General features: G+C 51.4%; 1 protein-coding gene across 1 annotated transcript; it reads right to left on the reverse strand.

The window, feature by feature from the left end:
- Positions 1 to 480: 480 nt before the first annotated feature.
- On the reverse strand, positions 481 to 11,586 carry CHRNB2 (cholinergic receptor nicotinic beta 2 subunit). Its single transcript, XM_056852270.1, has 5 exons — positions 11,447 to 11,586; positions 9,726 to 9,770; positions 7,106 to 7,215; positions 4,354 to 5,380; positions 481 to 651 (listed from the first exon to the last, which is right to left on the reverse strand). The coding sequence occupies exons 1-5, from the start codon at positions 11,474 to 11,476 to the stop codon at positions 481 to 483; spliced, it is 1,383 nt and encodes a 460-aa protein (XP_056708248.1). The 5' UTR covers positions 11,477 to 11,586.
- Between the last annotated feature and the right edge of the window lie 814 nt (positions 11,587 to 12,400).

The following is a 12,400-nucleotide window of genomic DNA, read 5'->3' on the forward strand; positions in this document are numbered from 1 at the left end:
GAAGCGAGTGCGGCGCTGGATCTTCTGGGGCAGAAACCTGCCCTACGCAACTCGGTTGCTGTTTCTTGACTATGTAGGGTTTTTTTTAAAAAAATCCCTGAGCTTGGGAGCTGGTACCCCATAATTGGCACGAGCCAGGGCGCGGTGGGGATGGGGAACGCTACAGTCCTCTTCCGAAATGTCCCATGTGGCAGCGAGACCCCCATAGAAGCGACTGTCCGGCCACTATCAAACGCATACTAAGAGCTGTCGCGAAACTTTGATGAGTCCCTGCGGCCATTGGCGAGGAACTGGTGCGCTCCGATGGCGTCCTTCTTGATAGGATCCCCCCTTACCCAAACAGGCTTTGTTCCTGGTACTAAAGCAAGATCCAAAGGGAGGGGAGGGCCCACGGTCCCTTCTCGACAGTCCCTAGAAGGGTCCAGCGGGTGTCTCTTCTCTACTGAGGGCTGGCAGAGAAGAGATGGGGGTGCCCTCCTGCTATTTGGAGCCTGGGACCCCGTGGTTGAGCTGCAGGAGGGTATTGGAGGCGTAGTTTTGGAAGAGCGGCTGCAGGAACATGCCGACGGTGCCAAAGACGCAGACGAAGATGAAGATCCACAGGAAGAGGCGGTCGATCACCATGGCGACGTACTTCCAGTCTTCGCTCACCTGGACCGGAGAACAAGAAGACAGAGTCAACACCAGTCGGCGGTGGCCATTTTGCACTGAAGAAGAAGAGGAGTTGGTTTTTACATGCCGACTTTCTCTCCCACTTAAGGAAGAATCAAACCGGCTTACAATCACCTTCCCCTCCCCGCAACTGACACCCTGTGAGGTAGGTGGGGTTGAGAGAGCTGTGACTAGCTCAGGGTCACCCAGCTGGCTTCATGTGTAGGAGTGGGGAAACCAACCTGGTTCACCAGATTAGCCTCCACCGCTCATGTGGAGGAGTGGGGAATCAAACCTGGCTCTCCAGATCAGAGTCCACCGCTCCAAACCACCACTCTTAACCACTACACCACGCTGGCTCTGCTGGCCCATCTGCTTTTGGGATCGCAGGGGAGCAGAGCTATGTCTATCAGATTTATGCTGGTGGTCTAGGGTTGCCAGGTCCCCCCTGGCCACCGGCGGGGTTGGGGGAAGGGGTCGCCAGATCCACGTTGGGAAACTCTTGGAGATTTGGGGATGGAGCCTGGGGAGGACAGGGACCCCAGTAGGGTACAATGCCATTGAGCCCGCCCTCCAAAGCACCCATTTTCTCCAGGGGAGCCAGTCTCTGTAGTCTGGAGAAGAGCTGTACTTCCGGGGGAATCCCCAGTCCCAGCATGGCGTAGGGGTTAAGAGCGGTGGACTCTAATCTGGTGAACCGGGTTGGTTTCGCCACTCCAGCACATGAAGCCCACTGGGTGACCTTGGGCTAGTCACAGTTCTCTCCGAACTCTCTCAGTCCCGCCTACCTCACAGGGTGTGTGTTGTGGGGAGAGGAAGGGAAGGAGATTGTAAACCGGTTTGATTCCCCTTAAAAGGTAGACGAAGTTGGCATATAAAAACCAACCTTTTCCCACCTGCAGCCTGGCATCCCTAGCCTGGAAATCTCAAGGAATGACAACTGATCTCCAGATGCATCTTTCACATCCATATACATAGTAATAGGGGATAGTATGATATGAATTAACTTGATCTTGGTTGCCAGTGACACATCCTTATCCTAATGGAGGAGAGGCCTATTCATGGCTATTAGTAAAAATGGATACTGGTCATGATGCATACCTATTCTCTCCAGGATCAGAGGAGCAGGACTATTATACTGGGAGCTGTGGGACACAGGCAGGATAATTGCAGCTGCACTCGTCTTGTTTGGGAGCTCCCTAGAGGCCCCTGGTTGGCCACTGTGTGAACAGACTGCTGGACTTGATGGGCCTGGGTCTGATCCAGCGTTGTCTTATGTTCTTATGTACATTTAAGAATAGTTTCTAGTTCCTTCCCAGTCTCAATCTCCTCCTGATTTCTTGGTGGAGGTCTCCCTTTTGTTGATAATATCCCCTGGTAAATGGCATTCTAGGAGCCCCGTGGCACAGAGGGTTAAGCTGCAGTACTGCAGTCCAAGCTCTGCTCATGACCTGAGTTCGATCCCAACGGAAGTCGGTTTCAGGTAGCCGGCTCGAGGTTGACTCAGCCTTCCATCCTTCCGAGGTTGGTGAAATGAGGACCCAGCTTGCTGGGGGGTAAAGGGAAGATGACTGGGGAAGGCACTGGCAAACCACCCCGTAAGCAAAGTCTGCCTTGGAAAGGTCGGGATGTGACATCACCCCATGGGTCAGGAATGACCCGGTGCTTGCACAGGGGACCTTTACCTTTTAAGTGACATTCTACTAAGCCTCTATTAAAGGGACAGACATTTCTTTCCTCCAGGCAGTTGGCAACCCTAATTGTACCCTACTTTGAGCTCCTTCATGGCTGCCCTTCCCAGTCTCGATCTCCTTCTGATTTCTTTGCTCATAACTGCCATCTTACAGTGCCGCCTCATCACCCAGTCGTTTCCAGAGTCTCCATTCCTGGTTCCTCTGGCGACCGTTTAAAGCTTGGCACCCCTTTTCCAGCATCCACAAAGTAACTTAGGGTTGCCAAGTTCCTCTTCACCACCGGCGGGACGTTTTTGGGGCGGAGCCTGAGGAGGGCGGGGTTTGGGGAGGGGAGGGACTTCAATGCCATAGAGTCCAATTGCCAAAGCGGCCATTTTCTCCAGGGGAACTGATCTCTGTCGGCTGGAGATCAGTTGTAATAGCGGGAGATCTCCAGCCAGTACCTGGAGGTTGGCAACCCTAACGTAACTGCACCACTAAAAGGGGGGGGTCTGGCAAGGCCTGGAGGGTTATGAGGTGATTTGCTTTTGCTGGGGGAGACGGGAACCTGTGCGATGCCTGGGGGTCAGATTCCAGGGGGAAGGGGGTATCAGACAGCTCCCAGATAATCGCGTCCTTGTACCACGGGACAAGATGGCAGTGCCCATTAAGCCGGCCGACATGCCACAGAGCAGAGCAAAGTCCCTTTCTCTCCGCTCGCTTCACCTCCCTGCGCGCACACGCGCACCTCCCCGTGCATGAATATTTCATGGGCCTTCAACACGGAGACCCAGCCGAGCAGAAGGGAAATATCGATTCTGGAGCTTTGCAGCGAGGTTGGCGAGAGCGGCTGCGGCGCAGCCAGGGTGGCGGCGGGGAGAGAGGCAGGTCAGCAAAGGACAGCGTTCCCTGACTCACTGCTCTGGCGTGATTTGGCGGGCCGAGGGAGGGGTCCGCGTCTCCCTGCGAGTGGGTTTGGGGAGGGAATGTTTCTGCAGCTTCTCTGTTAACAGGTCAGGGTCTTTTTGCATGTTCCTTTTCTCGCCAGCCTGCCAGATTAAACAGAATCAGCTCAACATTGATTTGATCGATCCACCAGCCGGCAGGGACCATTTTTTTCTGCTGATGTTTTGAGGTGGAGGAATTGGGACGCATATACACACCATCTTACAGTGGTCATGTAGTCCAACCCTCTGCACAATGCAGGAAATTCTCAACTGCCTCCCCCCCACACCCCCAGTGACCCCTACTCCATGCCCAGAAGATGGCCAAGATGCTCTCCCTCTCTTCATCTGCCTAAGGTCACAGAATCAGCATTGCTGACAGATGGCCATCTAGACTCTGCTTAAAAACCTCCAGGGAAGGAGAGCTCACCACCTCCCGAGGAAGCCTGTTCCACTGAGGAACCGCTCAAACTGTTAGAAAATTCTTCCTAATGTCTAGATACAAACTCTTTTGATTTAATTTCAACCCGTTGGTTCTGGTCTGACCTTCTGGAGCAACAGAAAACAACTCGGCACCCTCCTCTCTATGACAGCCCTTCAAGTACTTGAACATGGTTATCATATCCCCTCTCAGTCTTCTCCTCTTCAGGCTAAACATACCCAGCTCCTTTAACCTTTCCTCATAGGACTTGGTCTCCAGACCCCTCACCATCTTTGTTGCCCTCCTCTGGACACGTTCCAGCTTGGGGAATCAAACCTGGTCCTCCAGATTAGAGTCCACTGCTCATGTGGAGGAGCGGAGAATCAAACCTGGTTCTCCAGATTAAAGTCCACCACTCCTAACCACTATAGCACACGAAGGGAGCTTTGACACTGGAAAACTTACAGGCTGGAAATTCAGTTGGTGCTACTAGACTTGAATCTTGTTCTTCTACATAAATAGTTTTATCTTTCTGAGTTTCAACTTGGCCACTCAGACTCAAATGCTCAGACAAACTGCACTGCAGGCCTTTGCTGAGAACAGCCCCGTGTGCCAAAGTCAGCCGCAAAGACCACCCCTCACTCCCCCCAGCGGCTCTACTCACGCTCTGGTCGTCGTCCTCGCTTTTCATGTGGTCTGCAATGAAACGGACCCCATCCACAGCTTCCTCCAGACCACAACAGCAAGAGCCGGGGGGCGCCACTTGACCCGGCCTGTCTCGGTAACCGTTGACCCCTTCGGATGTCTCTGTGAAGGGTCTTCCGCTGCTGCTGGCGCCGGCACCACTGTTACCGTTGCTTCCTGTCCCCAACTTAGTGACGGTGGCAGGGTTGATGTAACGCAAGCAAGAATGAGCCCCCTCTCGCCGGAAGAAGCTGCTGGTGGTGCGTTCCTGGTTCTGACGTCTCTGCCGCAGCCGATGGCGTGCGCAGTTCTGCCGCGGCTGCTTCATGAAGAGGAGTGTGGGCAGCTTTTCCAGGAACACCACTTTGACCCACGGTGGCATGGTGTGGGTGGTCGGCGAGCGGTGGTGCACGTTCAGCACACAGACACTGGTGACGATGGAGAAGGTCACCAAGACCATGGTGAACATCAAGTATTTGCCCACCAGGGGCACATCCAGCGAGGTGGGGGGCACGATTTTGGAGATGAGGAGGAGGAAAACGGTGAGGGCTAGCAGCACCGAGATGCAGAGGGTCATCTTCTCCCCACAATCGGAGGGCAAGTAAAAGACCAGGATGGCCAAGGAGGTGATAAGAATGCACGGGATGATCAGGTTGATGGTATAGAAGAGGGGCTTGCGGCGGATGATGAAGTCGTAAGTGATGTCCACGTAGGTGGAGTCGTTGGGGTTCTCGTTGCGCCGCCCCGGCAGAGCGATAATGTCCCACTCGCCGCTGGGCGTGAAGTCGTCCAAGCTGGCCACCTCGCTCTTCAGCACCAGGTCGATCTCCGTGCGGTCGTAAGTCCACGAGCGGAACTTCATGGTGCAGTTCTGCTGGTCGAAGGGGAAGTGTTTCACCTCGATTTTGCAGGCACTCTTGTAGATGGCGGGCGGGAGCCAGAAGATGCTGCCGTCGTAGGACACCACCGCGTTGGAATAGAAAGACACCTCGTACATTCCATCAGCACTGCAGAAGAGGAGAAAGCCTTCATAGATCATAGAGTTGGAAGGGACCACCAGGGTCATCAAGTCCAACCCCCTGCACAATGCAGGAAACTCACAACTACCTCACCCCCACCAAACCCCTAGTGACCAGAAGATGGCCAAGATGCCCTCCCTCTCATCATCTGCCCAAGGTTTATATTGCCCTTGTCTGCCCTTGCCCTATATCTGCCCTTGCCCTATATCTGCCCTTGCCCTATATCTGCCCTTGCCCTATATCTGCCCTTGTTTATAATAAGTCGGCCAAGGCAAGGAGGAATATGTTTTGCAGGAAATGGTTGGTCCACTAACTGTATCCTTCCTCCTTTTAGCTATGCATTACCCTTTCAACCTCTGGCCACACCACTTCTTTAAAGGAATATATATCAATCAGCAATTTGTAGGGCATCAAGGTTTAGTTAATGCCTTGGTTGGATCAATCTATTAAAACATCCAGTACGTCAAGCTAACAGTGCATTAAGATTACCCCCAAAGGCAAAAAAGAACAGTAATGCCCCATGGATAAGGACCAGAAAGTAACAACACACACAGGCAAAGAATGACAGGAAGGACAGTAATTCCCCAAGCTTAAGGACCAGCAAGTCTTAACAGTCCCCCAAAGGTAAATAAGGACATTGCTTCCCCAACAATAAGGACCAGAATGTAGCAACAGTCCCAAAGAGAAATAAGGACAATAAAGGACAGTAATTCCTCCGAGGATAAGGACCAAAAAGTAGCAACAGTCCCCTCAAAGGGAAATAAAGGATAATAAGGACAGTAAGTCCCCAAGGATAAAGACCAAAAAGTAGCACTGACCCCCTCAAAGGGAAATAAGGACAATAAGGACAGTAATTCCCCCGAGGATAAGGACCAAAAAGTAGCACTGGTCCCCTCAAAGGGAAATAAGGACAATAAGGACAGTAATTCCCCCGAGGATAAGGACCAGATAGTAGCTGTGGTCCCCTCAAGGGAAATAAGGATAATAAGGACAGTAATCCCCAAAGGATATAGAAGAGAGGGGAGGGGCTGTGGCTCAGGGGTAGAGCCTCTGCTTGGCATGCAGAAGGTCCCAGGTTCAATCCCCAGCATCTCCAGTTAAAGGGACAAGACAGTAGGTGATGTGAAAGACCCTCTGCCTGAGACCCTGGAGAGCCACTGCCGGTCTGAGTAGACAATACTGACTTTGATGGACCGAGGGTCTGATTCAGTATAAGGCAGCTTCATGTGTTGTGTGTTCAAGATAAAGTAGCAACAGTCCCCTCAAAGGGAAATAAAGGATAATAAGGATAGTAATTCCCCTGAGGATAAGGACCAGAAAGTAGCAACAGTCCTTGGTCAACAGGCACAGTTGAAGTCCTTGAACCAATGGCAGCTCCCCCAAAAAATTGGCCCACCCAAATCTATGTTCTCCCGCATTGCGGGAATTTCAGAGAAAACGAAGTACGTTCTTCCCCTGGACAACTTTCCCTTTGCACAACACAACGCTGGCCATTCTCTAGAAAATAGCACTGCTTCTTTTGAAGTGTGAAGGGATTCTGCCACAAACATTCGCAGGCATTCATCAGAAAGGGATCTCCCAGATGGCAACTCTGTCCACTCTCTCATAAAACCTCATTGTCCACAGACCCCTTCCCTTTCCCCCCGCTACATCTCTGCTCTGTCCATATACGGAAATCCTGGGTAGCGGAAAGAGAACTTGCAAGGACCTTACTTGTTGTACAGCACGACATCTGGAAGCCAAATGTGCTTGGAGGGTAGCCGCACTTTCTTCATGTCGTCAAAGTCCTCGGGGTTCCACGTGAGGCGGTAATCTTCCCATTCCTGCAGGGGGGTTACAGAGGAAGCCAGCTGGCAGCCAGGCACAGATTGAGCCCACCCCCACAACCCACTGCACTTGGAACGCCTTCCCAGAACCCCCCCACTTTGGAAGAAGAATAGCCCAGGTTCACTCTCTGGCATCTCCAGTGAAATGGTCTCAGGTGCTGAGAGGCCTTTCTCTCGACCCCGGTGAACAGTTGCCACAGTCAATCAGATTCGCCAGTACTGAGTTATGCGGGCTGACTCTATATAAGGCAGCATCTAGACCAGGGGTGTCAAACATAAGGCCCGCGGGCCAGATCCGGCCCCTTGAGAGCTCTTATCCGGCTTGCGAGCCAGCCGAGGCAGCCACCACCACCCCGCTCTCAATCAGGGCAAAAATCATAGAATCCTAGAGTTGGAAGGGGCCATAGAAGGCCATCTAGTCCAACCCCCTGCTCAATGCAGGATCAGCCTAGAGCATCCCTGACATGTGCATGTCCAGCCTCTGCTTAAAGACGGCCAGAGAGGGGGAGCTCACCACCTCCCCAGGCAGCCGATTCCACTGTCAAACAACTCTTATTGTAAATAATATCCAGCCTAATATCCAGCTGGTACCTCTCCGCCTGCAGTTTAAAACCATTATTGCGAGTCCTCTCCTCTGATGCCAACAGGAACAGCTCCCTGCCCTCCTCTAAGTGACAGCCCTTCAAATACTTCAAGAGAGCAATCCTGTCCCCCCTCAGCCTCCTCTTCTCCAGACTGAGCATTCCCAACTGCTTCCGCCTTTCCTGAAAGGGCTTGGTCTCCAGGCCCCTGATCATCCTTGTCGCTCTCCTCTGCACCTGCTCCATTCTGTCCACATCCTTTTTGAAGTGAGGCCTCCAGAGGCTGGCAAGGTATGGCTCAGCCCAAGCAAGAAACATATATGTCATATCCGGCCCTCGTAACAATTGAGTTCGACACCCCTGATCTAGACATTTATATCTATGCATGCGAGGGCTATCAAGTTGCAACCAACTTACAGCAACCCCAGCAAGGGGTTTTAAAGGGAAGTGAGAAGCAGAGGTGGTTTGCCAGTGCCTTCTGCAGAAAAGTTAGATTCGAGTCCAGGGGCATCTTAGACACCAACAAGATTGTCAGGGAAGAAGAAGAAGAGTTGGTTTTCATATGCTGACTTTCTCTACCACTTAAGGAAGAATCCAACTGGTTTACAATCACCTTCCCTTCCCCTGCCCACAACAGACACCCTGTGAGGTCGGTGGGGCTCAGAGAGCTCTAAGAGAGCTGTGACTAGCCCAAGGTCACCCAGCTGGCTTCGTGTGGAGGAGTGGGGACACCAACCCGGTTCACCAGATTAGCCTCCGCCGCTCCTGTGGAGGAGTGGGGAATCAAACCCGGTTCTCCAGATCAGAGTCCACCGCTCCAAACCACCGCTCGTAACCACTATACCATGCTGGCTCTCTTTTCAAGAGTCAAAGCTCCTCAAAAGCTTATACCCCCAAAATCTTGTTGGTCTCGAAGGTGCTTCTGGACTCGAATCTTGTGGTCCTACTGCAGATCCTACTGCAGTATCTTGTGGTCCTACTGCAACACAGCGAACCTCTGAAACTATTTTCCTCTGCAGAGCCTCCTTAGTGGTGTCCCATCCAAGGACCAACCCTACTTAGCTTCCGAGCTCTGTCGAGATTGGGCTATACCACACCGCCTTCCCTCCCTGTTTATATCTGTAGGTGGATAGAATGGCGGCAGCTGAAAATGAATATAAGTCCAGAGTTTTGTTTAAGTGCATGCCAATTTTGGAAATGAAAAGGTTTGGTGGGGGGGGGGTTTCTTCTCTTTGGAGCAACGTTACAAATGAGCTGATGTTTCCTTCTCTCCCCCCTCCCCCAGTCCAATTCCTTTCATTCTCCTGTGGGTTTGTTCTGTCCTGCATTCCCCCTTAAAAGAAGAAGAGTTGGTTTTTACATGCCGACCTTCTCTACCACTGAAGGAAGAATCAAACCGGCATACAATCACCTTTCCTTCTCCTCCCCACAACAGACACCCCGGGAGGCAGGTGGGGCTGAGAGAGCTGTGACTCGCCCAAGGTCACCTGGCTGGCTTCATGGGGAGGAGTGGGGAAACAAACCCGGTTCGCCAGATTAGAGTCCACGGCTCCTAACCACTGCTCTTAACCACCACACTGCCTTGGCTCTCCTACACCATGCTGATTCTGATTCTAAAAATCAGAACCTCTGGTTCTAAAGTCCACCATGCAGTTAAGTGGATTCATGGATGGGTCAAAGAGCCTTGGTGGCCCCGATTGGGCTGAAAGGCGATATACAAATAAAGCAAACAAATAAATCTGAAATATGGCATGGTGTCCAAAATAACGTTAAATTTAAACCTCTCTATCAGATCTGGTTTTCTTTCTTTTTTTAACCAGCCACGTTTTGTTCCACACTGAGCCAGCCCAGGTGGCTCCAGAGCTGTCGTCTGCGGACCCCTGCTCTACGCCCGCTGGATGGAGGGATCCAGGGGATGGTCCTCACCTGCGTCAGCCAGACGTTGGTCGTCATGATCTGCTCTCTCTCGTGCTGCCGAGAGAACAAAAGACAAGGGTAGTCAGTGGTACTGTCTCCGAGGAGGGGGTTTGGGGAGGGAAGGGACTTCCAACGCCATAGAGTCCAATTGCCAAAGCGGCCATTTTCTCCAGGGGAACTGATCTCTATCGGCTGGAGATCAGTTGTAATCCCGGGAGATCTCCAGCCACCACCTGGATGTTAATAATACAACAACAGATACCTATGCTGCAATAACAAAGTTAGTAACCCAAACAGCACGTAGGATCACACTATAATTTTAAAACTCCAGATTCTCTTAGATAAATCATCACAAAAAAACTAAATGACAAACTAAACATACCAGAATATGCACACATAATACACCTTATATGCACTAATATACTCTAATAAATCTTTGCTTTAAGTGGTAGATTATTATTAGAGTATATTAGTGCATATAAGGTGTATTATGTGCGCATATTCTGGTATGTTTAGTTTGTCATTTAGTTTATAATGCAACAGATTCGAACAATCCTTTTTTGTGATTTATCTAAGAGAATCTGGAGTTTTAAAATTATAGTGTGAGCCTACGTGCTGTTTGGGTTACCACCTGGATGTTGGCAACCCAACACACTGTAAAGTGAAAGGAAAGGGTGTGAGACATAGGTAGGGTTGCCAACCTCCAGGTAGTAGCTGGAGATCTCCTGCTATTACAACTGACCTCCAGCCGATAGAGATCAGTTCACCTGGAGAAAATGGCCGCTTTGGCAATTGGACTCTATGACATTGAAGTCCTTCCCCTCCCCAAACTCCGCCCTCCTCAAGCTCCAACCCAAACATCTCCAGGTATTTTCCCACCCAGAGCTGGCAACCCTAGACATGGGGTTGCGGTTCCTGGCGCAATGACGCTAAGAAGTCCCTAGTTCAGATTTCAGACCCCCCCCTTCAAAAAAATATAATAATCAAGGAAATCCTGCAGTTGGTCCTTTACTCAGCCCCAGATCATAAAGGTGTGGAGTTTGCAAGTTTAGGGGGAGGAGCTTCAGGTTTGCAAGAATCATAGAATCATAGAGTTGGAAGGGACCACCAGGGTCATCTAGTCCAACCCCCTGCACAATGCAGGAAATTCACAACTACCTCCTCCCCCACACCCCCAGTGACCCCTACTCCATGCCCAGGAGATGGCCAAGATGCCCTCCCTCTCTTGATCTGCTTAAGGTCATACAATCAGCATTGCTGACAGATGGCCATCCAATCTCTTCTTAAAAACCTCCAGGGAAGGAAAGCTCACCACCTCCCGAGGAGGCCTTTCCACTGAGGAACCGCTCTAACGGTTAGAAAGTTCTTCCTAATGTCTTGACGGAAACTCTTTTGATTTAAATTCAACCTGTTGGTTCTGGTCCGACCTTCTGGGGCAATAGAAAACAACTCGGCACCCTCCTCTATATGGCAGCCCTTCAAGTACTTGAAGATGGTTCTCATATCCCCTCTCAGTCTTCTCCTCTTCAGGCTAAACGTACCCAGCTCCTTCCACCTTTCCTCATAGGACTGGTTCTCCAGACCCCTCACCATCTTCGTTGCCCTCCTATGGAGACGTTCCAGCTTGTCTCCATCCTCTGCAGGTTCGCCCCACAAAGGGCAGGCTTCCCCCACACTAGCTGCAGGGTTTGGCTTTTCTTGTCTCCCACCACCACCACCCCTGTACTCACCACGCTAATGAGCTGGGCCAAGGACACCATCAGCTGCACCGTGACCAATTCGGAACCGTTGGTGGCTGGCCGGATCAGCTTGTTGTAGCGGGACGGGTCCAGGAGATGCTCCACCAGCCGCTCCTCCGTGTCCGTCCCCAGGCTCCCTGCCGAGGAGACAGAGCCCTGGCGGTTGGCGGAGTAATTCACACCGCAAAGGGGCACGACGACCCGATTCAAGCGTCGATAGGGCTTCACATGGGAACTATCATACTTGATTGTGGCCATTTATGCAGGGTCAATTCTGCTCCTCGCTCAATGCTGATTTTTTAAAACCCGACCTTTAAAATGACTATTCACGGTCCCGATACAAGAGAAGAAAGTCAAACAAATTCCACACACACCCCCATTCACCTGCTCCTTCTTTCCTTCATTTGCATAGCCATTAGCAATGGTCGTTTGCATAGCTAAGCCTCACGGCTGGGATTCTGCATGCTTCCCTCAGTGAATGCTTGGATGAGGGGGCGGAGCAAATACAAAAGGTCGCGTTAAAGGGGTTCTTAAGAAATGCGAAGCAGGTATGCGCCAGCTTCACAGGGATGTCTGGAATGACGGTTCACTGTGAAGAAACTTAAAAAATATGCGGGGCACTTCAGGCTGGAACATGCTGCTAATTACCAAGCGTAAAAGACCAGTGAGTAAGCTCTACAATTATAAAGCAGCATTTAAAGGGGCGGGGACTTGATTTGAGCTTGGAGACTGCTGGTGCATAGATTCCCAACAGAAAAAAGTGGTAGCGCTGCCAGGTCCCTCTTCGCCACTGGCGGGAGGTTTTGGGGGCGGAGCCTGAGGAGGGCAGGGTTTAGGGAGGGGAGGGACTTCAACGCCATAGAGTCCAATTGCCAAAGCGGCCATCTTCTCCAGGGGAACTGATCTCTGTCGGCTGGAGATCAGTTGTAATAGCAGATCACCAGC

This window comes from Euleptes europaea, chromosome 7, assembly GCF_029931775.1.
Source record: "Euleptes europaea isolate rEulEur1 chromosome 7, rEulEur1.hap1, whole genome shotgun sequence".
Taxonomy (NCBI): Eukaryota; Metazoa; Chordata; class Lepidosauria; order Squamata; family Sphaerodactylidae; genus Euleptes; species Euleptes europaea.